General features: G+C 39.4%; 1 protein-coding gene across 5 annotated transcripts in view; it reads right to left on the bottom strand.

Annotated features, from left to right (window-relative positions):
* LOC127441883 (rho guanine nucleotide exchange factor 4-like) overlaps positions 1–18,187 on the bottom strand; it is a 142,005-nt gene that overhangs the window by 53,330 nt on the left and 70,488 nt on the right. For all 5 annotated transcript variants that reach the window (XM_051699417.1, XM_051699421.1, XM_051699418.1 and 2 more), the window contains one exon: positions 1,782–8,300. In XM_051699417.1, coding sequence (XP_051555377.1) covers positions 1,782–8,300 — 6,519 coding nt within the window. The remainder of the gene's footprint in view (positions 1–1,781; positions 8,301–18,187) is intronic.

The following is an 18,187-nucleotide window of genomic DNA, read 5'->3' as shown; positions in this document are numbered from 1 at the left end:
ACTCAGCACGCGCTGGTCACCATTTTAAATAAATTTTTTTGCCTTCACTAGTTAATTTGAAATGGTCCAAATTAATTTTTAAAAGAACAAATATTCCAAGTAGTCTCTCAATTAATATGAAGACAAATAGTTGCATGCTTGTTTAATGGCAATTTAAAACAGAATTAGCTCAATTTTAAATAGGTTTAGATGGTGTATACCATGTTGCCGCAGATGTCAACTAGTGTTGGGGGTAATGCAATAAAAGTAACTTGCATTATGTAATCAGTTTACTTTTTCAAGTAACAAGTAAAGTAACACAATATTTTTTTTATTTTAGACCATAATATCAGTTACTTTTTAAATAAAGTAATGCGTTGCTTTTGTACACCTCTACTGTCCTTGTATTTCAAGAAATCAGGAGTAAAATTGTGCAAACTTCGGATAGGAGACATAGTGCATGATGGGCATTGTATTTCTATAGAATGTAAGGTCAGAGACTATTTAGCAGAGACGAGTCACTTCTATTTAAATTAATGGGAGAAACTGGAATGCCCAATCAAGAAGCATCTAGTACCCAACAGTCAATGGATGTAGAAAGGAAGTCCCACTTTGCCGTTAAAAGAGTCAATTACCTTGTAGATACAGACATCGCCTGTCAATCAACTCGCTAACGCGCATGAGCATCAGCTATACAAGCCGGGAAAATTGCGTGTTTTAGCGTAAAATGAGGTCAACATTCAGTTGAGTAAAACACGGTTGATTCATGTGTTAATACACACTGCATTAAAAAAAATCAGTAAACGCGTCTAGGCAGAGGGATTATAAGACTAGTCTTCCACTGGCCACAACATGATACACATGGTGAAATACTCGCTCAATTCACTGACTTATGCAGCCAAACTGCTTCGTGTTACAGCTCCCTGTAACTAGGAGTATGGGATGAGAAAAGACTCTGGATCAGTTGCTTCGAGCAACATTGTGTATGCAAAGAAAATGTCTTAGTTTCTAAAAAATATTCTACATTTTTGTTTTATAATAAACAAGTAGTTTGATTAATTAAACAAATAATTTTATGCATTTTGGCAGCATTAAAAACAATCCCATTTAAGTATCAACATGAGCCTCTGAAGTTGTGGTGTCTGTACGAGCCATGGGTCAACTCAAAACAAGCTTGCATTGAGATGACTAAGGTGAAAAATATTCATTTATTCATCAGACTTATTCCTTGAACATGTTAGGCTGGCATTCCCCACTGAATTTTATCCTGACTTCTGAAGAACATCTCAAGTTGACTCTGGCATTGTCGAACGGCACAGCACGTGATGACATATGATGCAGGTTCAAGTGTTGGACTTTGCTGCTTTATGTAAGACAGTGGTTATTCTTCATTATTCATATTGGCTGCCATGTTGATGGAAAAACAAATCATGCATATTCATGTTATTGATTCTTTATTATAAATATGATGTGAAGACCTACGTTCTAAATATCTGTTTGTTTAGTATGTTGTTTTGAGTGTTGTGCAGTAGCTAACATGACCTGAAATGTCCCTTGTATGCAATGCATGGCTTATTTGTATGGAATGCATAGCATAGCAGAAGAGAAATTGGCTGTGAGAAAAAGTAACACAAAAATAACGCAAAAGTAACGTAACGATTTACTTTCCATAAAAATAACTTTTTAATTAAGTTACTTATTTAAAAAGTAACGCAATATTTTAACAAGTTACTTTTAAAAATAAAGTTACCAAACACTGATGTCAACTTTACAAAAGTATTTAATGTCAGCTATTCACTTACCTCTGGTTTGTTGATCTGCGATCCTGATATCAGGCTGGTCTGAGACTGGCTGTCTGAACTGCTGTCCTCTAGTAAGTATTCAGAATCAAAGGAGTGGGCTGTGGTAAGTTGTGCTGTCCTTGGTTTCAGAGACTTCGGCCTTTGAGGCGGGTCAGAGAGACCCTCAACGCTCATTACCTGGCTGAGCGAGCAGAGAGAAGATGCCACAGATCGCGAGGAATAACGGAAGCTCCTCCTCTGTCCCCACAACCCTGGACTGTTGGGTTTGGGGCTCATGGGCCTCGTCGGAGTATCAGAGGCTTCGAAACAGCTCAGAGACCTCCCCAAGGAGGGTGACATCTGATTTGCAAGAGCAAGAACGGTGGGGTGTACAGAAGACTGTGAACTATCATCCACATTGCGAACAGCCTCAAAGCTTTCTACCGACGCCTGGTCAGAGTCAGAGGAAGCTGCACTAAGTAGCTCGCCTCCTTCCAGACACTTTTTCTCCAGTGTATCTCCTAACTGGTCCCGAGGAGCAGTTTTCAAGCTCATTGGGTCAGAATGGCACATGTTCCTCAAGCATAGTTGGGAACCAGGTGAGCTGTGAAGCCTAGACCTGCTCTGAGGAGCACAGTAGGCACAGACACTTTGGCTCTGGTGTGTGGACTTGTCACAAATTGTCCCAGGAATAGATAGTGTTCTTTTGTAAATTTCTGCTTCCTTAGAACGTTTCATCTTCTTCAAGGGCTGCTTGGTTTTCCCTTCCTCTTTCTCGGAGTGCAGGATCTGCTCCTGGTTTTCCTTCTCAGGATATCTGGACTCAAACAGGCTTGACAGAGACCTATGAGCCATTGCAAGCTTCATGCGTAAATTTATGTTATCAGTACTCTTGCTTTTCCTTTGCTGTAATCCCTCTGTCATTGAGGAAGCTGTAAAATTCAGTGCGTCAACATCTTTATGCTGATGTTGGACATTACTGGAGTAATAAGAATTTTGGGATTGTGTGTATTTCTCTCTGATCCGCAAATTCAGGGCATCGGCCTGTTCAAAAATATCATCATTGGAGTGGTCATCATCCTTCATAATGTCTGTAAGATGATCTGTACTCTGAGACATCAGGCTCTTGTAGAGAGAAGGGTGTTCCTTGTTACATATGGGTGTCTTAGTATATGTCACTTCCTCCTGCCCCTCTCCTTCCTCAGTAAAGTCCTTGACTTCTGGATCTACCTTGTTATTGCCCTTGTGTTCTCGTTTAGTTTTGCGAAACGAGGGCATTCTAGAGAAAACAGAAAACATAGAGCCCTTCCCTGACTGGTTTCTCTTAACTCTCGCAAAACCGAGGAGGCTAGAGGGTGATTGACTGCTGTCCTCCGTCTCCTCGCTGTTGGTACTGGAATCGAGATCTTGTGACACAATACTGGACAAACTATGGCCATCACAGTTATCAACCCCATTTAACTGAGGTGTCAATGTCTCTTCAGCATCTGGTTGATTCATAACAGTAATTACTTCTTGAACAGTGGCCACACTGGCATTCATCTCCCTTGCATTTGTACGTATGGCAGAAATGTTGCTTTCAAATGGACTGTGAGGAACGGTGCGGTTTGTAATGTCATCACAGGAGCTCCATTCCTCATTGAATCCACCTTCTGATAATGGACTTCCTCTCTGTTGTTCCTCCAATCCATTTTCCATCACGAATGAGCTCTCCATTGAACTGTCAGACTCCAAAATGGCCTCTAAATTAGTGATGGGAAACATGGGACAGCCTTCAACAAATGTGCTCTCTGTCGCAGAGTTCTTTGAAAGCTGCAAAGACTGTGTACAAAGAGAATTGCTGCAATCAGACGGTTCACATAATGAGCCAGTTCTTTCAGGAGAGCTTGTTTTGAAAGAAGTTTCAAGCCTTCTTTCTGTGTTTTCTGATGTATGAGTGTCATTGACCTTGAGCGTAGAACTGCTCAATGGTAACATACTTGCCTCCTGGATGTGTGCATGCAAATGGAAAACATGTGAAAATTCACAGTTTGCAGAGTCTGCATGAAAAATTCCATGTGTGTTATGTTGGTCATCTGTGTGCAAGGGACTCGAGGTTTGTAACACTGCAGTGCTACTCTGCCTGATGCTGTCTGTGTCCTTAAACTGAAATGATCCGGCTGTCTGTTCTCCCTCCACTGCAGACAAGCACTGGCACTCCTTCCCACCACAGCAATCACAGAGCTGCTTTTGTGTAACATCTTTGTGGCTGATACATGTGCTAAGGTCAGGTGGTTTTGCAACATTATCTTTACAGTCCATTGCAGTCTTTATTTCAGGTGCTTTTAAGGGGGTAGCTGAGCTGTTTAAAAGAGGAGGGGCATTCTCTTTAAAGTGATCAACCCCTTCTGAGACTAAAAATCTAGTATTGTTAGTAAACGTATTGTATTTTATCAAAGAACTAGGTGAAGAGTGTTGTAGACCTGAGGCACTCTCTTCTAAAGTAATGGTCTTAATGTTGTTATTTGTGTCTGAGTTGTATTCTCCTGTTGTACCCAAAGCCTCATTTCTAATGTTCAGCTGGGAATAATCAAAGGGGGATTGTGTGTTTGTGGACTGATTTGACTGTGCATTAGACAAAATATCAATATTAAGCTTTGATATACTGGCAGGCTCAAACGTTTCAAACTTGATCGATTTATTTTGCATTGTTTGTTTATTAAACAAGTTGCCGGGTTGATGAAACTGTTTAGAGGTTTCTGTAAACTCTTCATATGTGTCAGACATAACATCTACAATGCAATGTTCTACTTGTTTACAATTCATATGAAGGTCGTTACTGAGCTCCAAGCAAATGTCTGTGGGGTTGACTGGAGATTTGTCAGACAAAATCTCAGACAGACCGTCCAGAGACTTGACAGGACTGTCTACAGGACTACTTGGACACCCATCAACTGCTGAAACTCTCATTGACTTGTGCTTGGTATATTCCATGCATCCCAAATTATCAGAGTAAATTACTGACTGCTCAACCGAGGGAACTATCATACATTCTTTTGAACACTCTATAACAATATGACGTTGCATGTTGTTATTTGTTTCTTCTAAAACATCATCAGTGTCATCTTCATTATCGGCACTTTTAGTGCTAACACAAGCTTGTGCTTTGATGAATTCACCCTGTTTGTTGCAAGGAATTTTTCTATTAGGGTGGCACTGATGGGTATTGCAAAAATCTGCCTCAGACTCATAGTCTTCTAAACATGTTTGCTCACTGTTTTGCAAAACATGATTGTCTATGTGATATCTGCTCATTAAGTATTCATCTTTTTCAGTATCAATTTGTAATATTGAGCCATTTTGGTGGCTGAAATAAGTGCAGTCTGACTGTACTGATGTTTGGTCATTGATTACACATGGATGCACTAAATCCGACACTCCAGTAAAAATTGAATAAGGCACATTTGAGGAACCTCTACCAGGTGCATAATACTCAGTAAGAACAGCTGTGGTTTCATTCAAGCCCTCCTTTTCGAAAATCAGACTGTCATTCTTTTCTATGGCCAGATCGAGTTCTTTGTCCCTGTGCATTGATGACAGCTTTTCAGATGTTTCTAAGGATTGGTTGACGTCACAGGCAGTGTAAACGTCCTTGTAGTCCTTTTTTAATTGTTCATTTTCATAAATGTTGCTACTCAGTGAGTGTGACATGAAAACAGAGTCTGACTCAGTTACAACATGCCAATGAGAGTTCATGGAAATTGCCTCTATGTGTTCTACTGAGGCCTGTGATTGGTTGTGTACTATTGAGGCTCGTGACTTGCTGTCTTCTACTGAGGTCTGTGATTGACTGTGTTGTATTGAGCACAGTGATTGACTATTTTCTTCTGAGGCCTGCGACTGATTGTATTCTTCTGAGGCCTGTGATTGGCTGTGGTCTATTGAACACAGTGATTGACTATCTTCTTCTGAGGCCTGTGTTTGACTCTGTTTTGTTGAGCATACTGACTGACTGTTTTCTTCTGAAGCCTGGGATTGGCTGTGTTCTATTGAGCACAGTGATGGACAATATTCTGAGGCATGTGATTGGCTATGTTCTGTTAAGCGCAGTGATTGACTGTGTTCTTCTGAGGGCTGTGATTGGCTTTGTTCTATTGAGGACAGTGATTGACTGTGTTCTTCTGAGGCCAGTGATTGGCTGTGTTCTATTGAACACAGTGCTTTACTGTGTTCTTCTGTGGCCTGTGATTGGCTGTGTTCTATTGAGCAAAGTGGCTGACTGTGTCCTACTGAAGCCTGTAATTCACTGAGTTTCAGTGAGGCCTGTGATTGGTTGTGTTCTATTGAGCACAATGATTGACTGTAATCTTCTGAGGCCTGTGATTGACTGTGTTTTGTTGAGCACATTGATTGACTGTTTTCTTCTGAGGCCTGTGATTGGCTGTGGTCTATTGAGCACAGCGATTGACTAAGTTCTTCTGAGGCCTGTGATTGGCTGTGTTCTGTTAAGCACATTGATTGACTGTTATCTTGTGAAGCCTGTAATTGGCTGTGTTCTACTGAGGCCTGTGATTGACTGTGTTCAAATGAGGCCTGTGATTTGTTGTGCTCTAGTGACTCCTCTGTCTCTTCAATAGGCTTCTCAAATGATTCAGATACAGCCGCGTCTATAGAGGAAAGCTTTGAAACAATTAAACTTATCTTATGCTGTTGAGTGTTTAATTCATGTTCGCTGTCTGAATTTTCCATAACTATGGCATTGGAAATCAATTGCATTTTAGTTTTATTTGTATCATTATCAATACACTTTAACACTTTCTCATTTGGGGTCATAATTTGTATATGCAGCTCTTTATGTGTTGGTTGGGTGTCTGTCATATTTTTTCTAATTTTATCGCATTGAGATTTTCCATCAGGAGTGTCAACAGGCTGAGAATTAGCCTTATCACTGTCCATTGATGTAAATAATGTGTCTTCAGCGTTTAGCTCAGAAAGTGATTGGCTGTGTTCTATTAAGCAAAGTGACTGACTGTGTCTTTCTGAGGCCTGTAATTGACTGTGTTTTGTTGAGCACATTGACTGACTGTTTTCTTCTGAGGCCTCTGAATGGCTGTGTTCTTTTGAGCACAGTGATTGACTGTGTTCTACTGAAGCCTGTGATTGGCTGTGTTCTACTGAGGCTTGTGATTGGCTGTGTTCTATTGAGGCCTGTGATTGACTGTGTTCTATTGAGCACAGTGATGGACTGTGTTCTACTGAAGCCTGTGATTGGCTGTGTTCTATTGAGCACAATAATTGACTGTGTTCTACTAAAGCCTGTGTTTGAATCTGTTCTATTGAGCACAATGATTGACTGTGTTCTACTGAAGCCTGTAATTGGCTATGTTCAACAGAAGCCTGTGAATGGCTGTGTTCTATTGAGGCCTGTGATTGACTGTGTTCTATTGAGCACAATGATGGACTGTTTCCTACTGAGGCATGTGATTGGCTCTGTTCTATTGAGCACAGTGATTGACTGTATTCTACTAAAGCCTTTAACTGGATATGTTCTATTGAGGCCTGTGATTGACTGTGTTCTACAAAAGACTGTGATTGGCTGTGCTCTGTTGACTCCCCTTGTTCTTTATTAGGCTTAAAAATTGATTCCGATATAGTGGCATCAATAGAAGAAAGCCGTGATACAATTAAACTCGTATTATACTGTTGAGTGTTTAACTCATGTTCACTGTCTGAATTTGTTATAACTGTGGCATTGGGAAACAACTTTATTTCAGTTTTATTTGTATCATTATCAATACAATGTAATTTGTTCTCAATTGGGGTCATAATTTGTATATGTGGCTCTTTATGTGTTGGCTGAGTGTCTGTCATATTTTTTCCAATTTTATCGCATTGAGATTTTCCATCACGAGTGTCAACAAGCTGAGACTTAGCTTCATCACTGTTGGTTGATGTCAATAATGTTTCTTCAGTATTTAGTTTAGAGAGTTTTTGTGATTCTACATAGTCCCCTGATGCCGAAAAGGGTGTTGCTTTATTGGATAGATCATTCTGTGAGGAAGAATCAAGTCCAGGTCCTGCTGGCAAATTAATGAAAGCCTCCTCACACTCAGGAACATCCTTAGCATCATACAATCCAGTACCATCAACTCCTACTTGCCTTATCTCCTTACTTCCAGTTTGTGATTGCTCTCCATACACTGTCCTATGGAGACTGCCAAAGACAGTGTGATGCCTCGCTGATTCAGAGTGGCCTCTCTTTTTGACAGAAGTAGAAAGATGGACAAAGGGAGAATGTGAGTCCAGACAACCCCCAGAGCAAGATTTGGTCTCAGAGCTGAGCGATGTCCTACAGCAGTCCTCAGTTTCATGGCTGAGGTCCAAGAAATTGTCACTATGCCATGAGTGTGTGTCAAAATATTCCTCTGCTGTGTCCTGTGCTGCTTCAGGAATGGACTCGCACCATTCCTGGTGGTCCTGTTGCTCTCCACACTCTTCCTGCTGAGATTCCCCATCTTCCAGACAGCCTGCCTCATTCCCAGAGTCCTCTATAGCCGGGGCCTAAGAGGAGAAAGAGAATTTTGGCATTATTTTGTTGTTTATAAAAGGATAGATGATAAAAGTTCTAATGAAATGAAAATTCTACCTTCATTTACTCAACTTTTTATTTCTAAACCGCCATGTTTTTCTTCTGTGGAACACAAAAGGAAATATTAAGCAGAAAGACAGCCTCGAACAATTTTTTTTTTATTGTATGGAAAAAAGATGTAATGAAAGTGAATGGTGACTGAGGCTAAAATTATGCCTAACATCTCTTTTTGTGTTCCATTCTAAAAAAAAAAAAAAAAAAAAAAGTAAGTCATAAAAGTCACACATAAGGGTGAGCAAATAATGACAGAATTTTGGGTAACTATCCCCTTATCAAATCAAAACAAATCGCTTTATTGTCACTCAACCATATGCACAAGTGCAACAGTGGGTGAAAGTCTTGGGTGCAGTTCCATGCAACATAGCAGTATGAAAATTACAATAAACATCTGATATACACATAACACAATTTACACATCTTGTTACACAACACAATATACACCTAATAATATACAATATACAGTATACACAAAATGAGAAGACTGCATACAATAAAAATAGCTGGAGAGTACACTTAAAACCAGTAAAGAGTAAAGATAATTTGTTGAGTTATTTTTTCTTTACAGTTCTGCAATCAATTACAGTCTAAAGAGGAAAATATTTTTGTGAGGTTAATCAAAAAGCTATGATAATTATTCAATTACATCTTAAATTCTGTCCCCTATGCACCTGGAACTAATGTGTCACTCAGCCATTATCTCCATTATGTACCTAAATAAATGCCCTTTAGAGAGCATCTGCTTATAGAGTATCTGATCTATTAGTTTCCTAACAACGAAATTGTAAAGTCTCTGTAGAGATCATAATGATGAAAAGACGCAGACACAACAAAAACACGAGAGCATAACAGATTGTATGAGTCATTAACATCATATTAGCAGAAACAACAAGCAACAATATGAAAGCAGCTAATCAAAATTAAATGACAGCAAACAACATTCAGCACATTCTATAACTATTATAATACATCACAAGCATCACATACTGTATCTACACTTGCATATATAACAGAAGAAATCAGGTCATGGAAACCTTAGAAAGTTCTACTAACAGTCAGAGGCTTTGGAAAGAGTCAGAACCCTCCAGCAGGGTACACAGTTGTGCTGTCACCCGCTTAAAGCAGTTCCCATAGAGCATCCATACCATCAATCCCCACAGAGGAGCACCAGCCAACCAGCCCTCCACAACCCATCATCTTTTCCAGCACATTCTACATTTTCCATACAATCCATTCTCATCATAACTCAATGGTCTGTCTTCCAGTATCCATTTCTCCAATCTAGTGAGCTCAGTACAATGTGAAAGCAGACACCTGCCAAAGTTAGGCCAGCTGTTTCAGCCTCCAATACAAGTAACTTACAAACTTGAGGTATTAAGAGGGAAGGAGAAGAGGCAAAATGCCCCTTGTCAACCACTTGACTGTACTTAAGAACAGTGGAGTCAGCAGGCACAACACATCTCCGGCTAATCATGACAGGTCAGTCTACTTCAAACCCTTCACATTATATGAGGTAAGACACTACGAGGAACGGCTTTAAGAACAGCAGGTATCAAAAAGTCGAGTAGCAAAAACGCACCATGCACTATATAACTTAAAATTAGCCAAACAAATATAAATATGAATTGTTATATACATGATGTCTTGTGTATTCTGATATAAAATAGTGAGACCAGTTACTGTTAGAACAATATGTCCAGCAATATATTTGAATGGAACATTGCTGTTTTCTTATAATCTCATGTAAATTTAGAAACTTCCCAATGTGCAATATCCTCTCTAAAATGTCCTAAACATACAGCTGATTTGTTTCTCTGTAAACTTGCCATGCTAGCAAAACATCAGTGTCAAAATTGTGAATGAGCACATAGTGTTACAGAAAAGGTAGGAGTAAAGCCTGCCCTCAGTGGCGAATGTAGTGATATCCACCAACAACAAGTCATTCGCCCCCATTCAGAAAGCAGAGCTTGTTTTTTTAATTGATTAGAGTTGAGTTTCCTAAGTGGCTTAACGTCTTAACGCTATGTCACAGACTGGGCTGGAGAAAGGGGGAGTGGGTGTGTATTCAAGTTGAGTTTAAGTATGTAGATGTATGAGGTAAAAATGGGAAGAGAGGCCAAGAAAAAGAACATATGACTGTGCATACGGGGCTGCTACTGACACTTGACCCACAACATGATGTTATGCCAATAACAAGCATTTATATGGAAATTAAATTAAACATAGCTATATTGCCTCTGAACTAACCAAATGTCTTCTCCAAGTCACATAATTTTTTTTAAAGGTCGACCCATGGATTTTGCCGATATCGATCAATAAGGTGGTGGGAAAGGATGATAACCATTTTATCGGATGATAGTTTTTAAAATAGATTTATAGAACGTTAAAAAAAAATTCTTATTCCTTCCTTACTATGATGGGCACAGACATAGAATATGAATATATCAATATGAATAAAATCCCAGATGCCATTTATTTTGCAACCAAAATCCCAATAATAATCAGAATAATTTAAGATTTGGTGCAGGGAGACAGAGAGTAAGGATAGAAATTTAAGGACTGTTAAATATTGTCAATGATGAAACATTAAGATACAGCAAATCCCCATGAGGTGTCAGTGATTGTTTTTATTTCACTTCCAAAAGCTGCTGTTATACACCATTTCAAGGACATACACAACAACAAAGGAATTAGAACGCTACTGCGCATGTCTGGTCCTGAAGAACTTCCGGTAGCGGCATTTTTTAACTGTTAAGGCAAAATGACAAGCGCTTACTTTTAGAGTCTAGCCAAAACAAAACAAATAAGATATTTGCAAAAACTGAAAATAAAACAATGCAGTGTGATCATTTAAATCAGGGTTACTCAACCACTGGGTCACAGATCATTGTCTGCTGGGTCGCAAGATCTTTTCTGTAGAAATTACCAATTAGAAGGATAGAACTGTACAATTGCAATGTTTGGGGCAACAGTGACCTTTATTGTGGAATCGTGTTAATATCTCTAGGTCTGCGTAAAAGACCGTAAGTCACAGGCTGCATTTCTCTGATGTTATTTATTAATTATTAGCTGTCCAATCACAATAATCCATAAATGCTAACAATCATTCTTTTTGGACAAAGTCTCTTTACGTAGCGTTGCATGCGCTAGCAGCGCTACTCAACACACGGCATGCCCCTTGAGACATCTTTTGCGGCCTACGTTATGATTTCATCATAAAAAATATATTTATCAATAGCCTATCAAATGCGCATGAATTAAATTGAGGTGTTCCTTTATCAGAGGGTTTACAGTAGCTCTCTGAATGGCTGAAGCACAGCTAGAAAGGGAAATAAACTGCAAAAGGATGTAATGAAGAATATGAGCACAGCTGATGTTCAATGAGAGTGGCGGTACGTGAGTGGGCACATTCATAGAAACAGTATGTGCGCACATGCGTGGTCTGTCAGTCAAGAGTGCACACTCTCAATCTCACCTGAGAGTCACTCATTAGTGCGAATCTGTCAAAATCGTTTGAATAGCTTAACAGAGATATATGCTTGTCATGAAAACAGTTATAACAGGAAAAAATAATAGTTTGTCCTGTAATAACGGCGTTGAGACGCCTTCACGCAAATGCTAATTAGTGATATGCATTATTTCACCACAAAAAGCTAAAAAGGGAGAAAAAATCTTTATGACTTCTCACTGGAGGCGCAGCTGTGCTGTTCAAGAGACGCAGGTGAGGGAGAAGAGCTGGCGCACTAGTTAAACTCCATCGGCGCGGCTTCCGAACAGCACTGCCGAGTATTCATCTAGCGAATCTCCGCTCTCTTCCTAACAAAATGGACGAACTACATCTCCTCACCTGTAAAAACAAGGACTATTCAACCTCTGCTGCCTTGTGCTTCAACCTGGCTGAGTGAAGCCATTCTGGACAGCACGGATCACATCTTTCTGACGGACAGGCAGCAGCTAGTGAGACAAAGGAAATTCACTTCCAGCACCTGTACAATCAGCACTGGTGCCCCCCAGGGATGTGTGCTCTCCCCACTACTCTTCTCCCTGTATACAAATGACTGCACCACCAAGGACCCCTCGGTCAAGCTCCTGAAGTTTGCAGATGACACCACTGTCATCGGCCTCATCCAAGATGACGATGAGACTGCATACAGAAGGGAGGTTGAACAGCTGGCTGTCTGGTGCAGTCAAAACAACCTGGAGCTGAACACGCTCAAAACAGTGGAGATGATTGTGGACTTTAGGAGGAACACCCCAACATTGACCCCCTCACCATTCTAAACAGCACTGTGGCAGCAGTGGAGTCATTCAGGTTCCTGGGCACTACCATCTTACAGGACCTGAAGTGGGAGACCCACTTTGACTCCCTTGTGAAAAAGGCCCAGCAGAGGTTGTACTTCCTTCACCAGTTGAGGAAGTTCAACCTGTCACAGGCACTGCTGATGCAGTTCTACTCAGCAGTCACTGAGTCTGTCCTCTGCACTTCAATAACTGTCTGGTTTGGTTCAGCTACGAAATCAGACATCAGAAGACTACAAAGGACAGTTCGGATTGCTGAGAGGATTTTTGGATGCCCCCTGCCCTGCCTTCAAGAACTGTACACTTCCAGAGTGAGGAAAAAGGCTAGAAAAATCACATCCTACCTCTTCTGCCATTACATTCTTTGCACTGTATATAACAGATTTGTATTTGCACTATGCATATATATATATATATATATATATATATATATATATATATATATATATATATATATATGTGTGTGTGTGTGTGTGTGTGTGTGTGTATGTATATATATATATATATATATACACTACCGGTCAAAAGTTTTGAAACACTTACTCATTCTTTATTTTATATATATATGTATATATTTTCACATTTTAGAATAATAGTAAAGTCATCAAAACTATGGAATAACATAAATGGAACAATGGGAATTATGTTGTGACTAAAAAAATCCAAAATAAATCAAAACTGTGTTATATTTTAGCATCTAGAATTTGCAGACATGTACTCTTGGCATTTTCTCAACCAACTTCTTGAGGTATCACCCTGAGATGCTTTTTAAACAGTATTGAGGGAGTTCCCATCTATGTTGGGCACTTATTGGCTGCTTTTCTTTATTATTTGGTCCAAGTCATCAATTTCAAAAACTTCTGATTTTATTACATTTTAGTTTTATAATGAAATAAATTAACATGGTTGCACAATTATATTTTTGTCTACAAAACTAATTTCAAACATTTAAGCATACGCCTTCAGATCAATATTTCAGTCAAGTGTTTCGGTAGTGTGTATATATATATATACAGGTGCATCTCAATAAATTAGAATGTCGTGGAAAAGTTCATTTATTTCAGTAATTCAACTCAAACTGTGAAACTTGTGTATTAAATAAATTCAGTGCACACAGACTGAAGTAGTTTAAGTCTTTGGTTCTTTTAATTGTGATGATTTTGGCTCACATTTAACAAAAGCCCACCAATTCACTATCTCAAAAAATTAGAATATGGTGACATGCCAATCAGCTAATCAACTCAAAACACCTGCAAAGGTTTCCTGAGCCTTCAAAATGGTCTCTCAGTTTGGTTCACTAGGCTACACAATCATGGGGAAGACTGCTGATCTGACAGTTGTCCAGAAGACAATCATTGACACCCTTCACAAGGAGGGTAAGCCACAAACATTCATTGCCAAAGAAGCTGGCTATTCACAGAGTGCTGTATCCAAGCATGTTAACAGAAAGTTGAGTGGAAGGAAAAAGTGTGGAAGAAAAAGATGCACAACCAACTGAGAGAACCGCAGCCTTATGAGGATTGTCAAGCAAAATCGATTCAAGAATTTGGGTGAACTTCACAAGGAATGGACTGAGGCTGGGGTCAAGGCATCAAGAGCCACCACACACAGACGTGTCAAGGAATTTGGCTACAGTTGTCGTATTCCTCTTGTTAAGCCACTCCTGAACCACAGACAACGTCTTACCTGGGCTAAGGAGAAGAAGAACTGGACTGTTGCCCAGTGGTCCAAAGTCCTCTTTTCAGATGAGAGCAAGTTTTGTATTTCATTTGGAAACCAAGGTCCTAGAGTCTGGAGGAAGGGTGAAGAAGCTCATAGCCCAAGTTGCTTGAAGTCCAGTGTTAAGTTTCCACAGTCTGTGATGATTTGGGGTGCAATGTCATCTGCTGGTGTTGGTCCATTGTGTTTTTTGAAAACCAAAGTCACTGCACCCATTTACCAAGAAATGTTGGAGCACTTCATGCTTCCTTCTGCTGACCAGCTTTTTAAAGATGCTGATTTCATTTTCCAGCAGGATTTGGCACCTGCCCACACTGCCAAAAGCACCAAAAGTTGGTTAAATGACCATGGTGTTGGTGTGCTTGACTGGCCAGCAAACTCACCAGACCTGAACCCCATAGAGAATCTATGGGGTATTGTCAAGAGGAAAATGAGAAACAAGAGACCAAAAAATGCAGGTGAGCTGAAGGCCACTGTCAAAGAAACCTGGGCTTCCATACCACCTCAGCAGTGCCACAAACTGATCACCTCCATGCCATGCCAAATTGAGGCAGTAATTAAAGCAAAAGGAGCCCCTACCAAGTATTGAGTACATATACAGTAAATGAACATACTTTCCAGAAGGCCAACAATTCACTAAAAATGTTTTTTTTATTGGTCTTATGATGTATTCTAATCTTTTGAGATAGTGAATTGGTGGGTTTTTGTTAAATGTGAGCCAAAATCATCACAATTAAAAGAACCAAAGACTTAAACTACTTCAGTCTGTGTGCATTGAATTTATTTAATACACGAGTTTCACAATTTGAGTTGAATTACTGAAATAAATGAACTTTTCCACGACATTCTAATTTATTGAGATGCACCTGTATATATATATATATATATATATATTGTTTTATTATTGATTCTATATATATACTTTATTTTCTATCCAATTTTTATTCTTATTCTATTTCTATTTATTTATTAATAAATACATTTGTCTTGTTGCTGTATTGTATTGTTGTGCACTGGAAGCTCCTGTCACCAAGACAAATTCCTTGTATGTGTAAGCATACCTGGCAATAAAGCTGATTCGGGTTGGGGATCTATGCCCCTGTATTATATTATGAAATTAAGAGTACTTAATATAAAAAATGCTCACTATAAAAATTATATATATATATATATATATATAAATGTGTGTGTGTGTGTGTGTGTGTGTGTGTGTGTAATGTTTGAAAATGTTTGTGTGTTTATGAAATTCCTTGGGCTACAAATATTGGGCTATATATATTAGGCTGCTATTTTATGAGCATATAAACATAACTACAGTAGATTCATAAAGTACCAATTAATTAAGTTGACTCAGAGTCAACAACTTTCCTCAAAGAACATCAAACATCAAGTGTTCACCTGAAGAAACATATCCGTGTTGTTGATACTAAGCCCGTCTACGTGAGAGATGCGACGAAAGTGTATTTTAGTATAGATAATCACAATTATTTCCCCAGCGTCAAGACCGGGAATACTGGATCGCTCCCATAAAAATAAATGAAGCTGTTAACGCTATAAGCTCATGACTTGCGCAGCTTCATTCATAATGGGGGTGATCTATAAGGTTATTTAAGAGCCTGTAAAGAAATACTCTGGATTAACTAGTCACCTAGGCTCTACCCATCAAACTTACAATTAATTGGCCAAAATTTTGTTCACCTACAGTTGTTAGTCAACCAGAATAGGCTTAGTACTGCCACGATCACCACGTGAATTAGTCATTAGCAGCTCTAAACCGCTAAGGGGCGCTATAACCATAGAATTTCAACAGGCCAGAGCTAAATGCCTCATAGCTCTTTCTCCCAAAGTCATGACCATCCAGTTTGAGGTGCTAAGGGCAAGTTAAGCTTGATAAACACTTTCCTGCAACGAATAGTTAGTTATTTTCATTTATTAATTCACATTTCATTAGAGAGAATGATCATTTGTGAGTACTTTTATACATATGCACAGACGTTATGAGCGAGCATCGTTAGGCAGCATATTCAAACTACTGTAAATATTGTAAAATGTTTTAATAAGGATCGCAATTTTCCATTACATGAATTATGCTGGAAGTATTGTTCCCACATTTTTTGTTTAATATTTGTCACAATAATGTTTTTCGTTTTACACTATACACTGCTGAGTGATGACGACAAACTACAGCTGGTGCTAGTCAGACATCACTTCAGTCTTTTGACTTTAGAGGATGAATTGATGCCAACTCCAACTGTAAGACATCAGATACTTCATATGCCACTGCCTGAACCTTGGACTTAGGATGGACCCCACCAAACCTCACCGAAATGACCTGCCAGTTGAACTGCAATGCAACTCATTATCTCTGCATCACCTTTGTCTTTTGATGGACTACACTCTTGAAATGGAATACATAGACTATCATTTAATAGATATAGGTCTTACACATTTTAAACCATGACTTGCACTGCACACAAATAACTTAAATCGGCATTATATTCATGTTGTTTAGCCAGAGGGGAACTGGCCCCCACAGTGAGCCTGGTTCCTCCCAAGGTTATTTTTCTAAAATTAAACAACATCTTATGGAGTTTTGTGTTCCTTGCCGCAGTTGCCTTTAGCTTGCTCACAGGGGTTCTAAATACAATTATTATTTAATTATTAAATTTTTTATAATCAATATACAATCATATTTAATCAAACTACACAATGATCACTCATTGAACTCATGAAGACTTTATAGATATTACCGATTAATTTTTTTGTTAATGCATGATATCCTGTAAAGCTGATTTGAAACGATGTGTGTAAAAATGACTTGACACCGATAAGCCACAACATTAAAACCACCTGCCTAATATTGTGTAGATTCCCCCTCGTGCTGCCAAAACAGTGCCAACCCGCATCTCAGAATAGCATTCTGAGGTGATATTCTTCTCACCACAATTGTACAGAGCGGTTATCTGAGTTACCGTAGACTTTGTCAGTTCGAACCAGTCTGGCCATTCTTTGTTGACCTCTCTCATCTTCAAGGCATTTCCATCCGTAGAACTGCAGCTCACTGGACGTTTTTTGTTTTTGGCACCATTCTGTGTAAATTCTAGAGACTGTTGTGCGTGAAAATCCCATGAGATCAGCAGTTACAGAAATACTCAAACCAACCCATCTAGGGGCCTGGGTAGCTCAGCGAGTATTGACTACGTCTCTGCGGTAACCCGCTAAACAAGCTATGTGATAAGATGCACGGATTGACGGTCTCAGACACAGAGACCTTCATCACCCAGATTGAGGCGAGTCACTACACCACCATGAGAAATTAGAGCGCATTGGGAATTGGGCATTCCAAATTGAGGAGAAAAGGGGAGAGAGAAAAAAAACAAACAAAAAAACAGCCCATCTGGCACTAACAATCATGCCACACTCCAAATCACTGAGATCACATTTTTTCCCCATTCTGATGGTTGATGTGAACATTAACTGCAGCTCCTGATGCATATATGCATGATTTTATGCAATGCACTGCTGCCACATGATTAGCTGATTAGCTGGTTTACTTTCAGAGGGAGGTGGGTTTGATTCAGAGGGAGGTGGTTTAGATTCAGGGGTAGTTGGTTAAGATTCAGAGGGAGGTGGGTTTGATTCAGAGGAATGTGGCTTAGATGCAGTTGAAGTTGGGTTTAGAGTGAGGGGGAGGAGGCTTAGTTATGGGGGGAGAGGGCGTAGACTCAATGGGAGGTGTAGATTCAGTGGGAGGTGGTATAGATTCAGAGGGAGGTGTTGTAGA

This window comes from Myxocyprinus asiaticus, chromosome 6, assembly GCF_019703515.2.
Source record: "Myxocyprinus asiaticus isolate MX2 ecotype Aquarium Trade chromosome 6, UBuf_Myxa_2, whole genome shotgun sequence".
Taxonomy (NCBI): domain Eukaryota; kingdom Metazoa; phylum Chordata; class Actinopteri; order Cypriniformes; family Catostomidae; genus Myxocyprinus; species Myxocyprinus asiaticus.
This window is presented reverse-complemented; position numbering and strand designations above follow the sequence as displayed.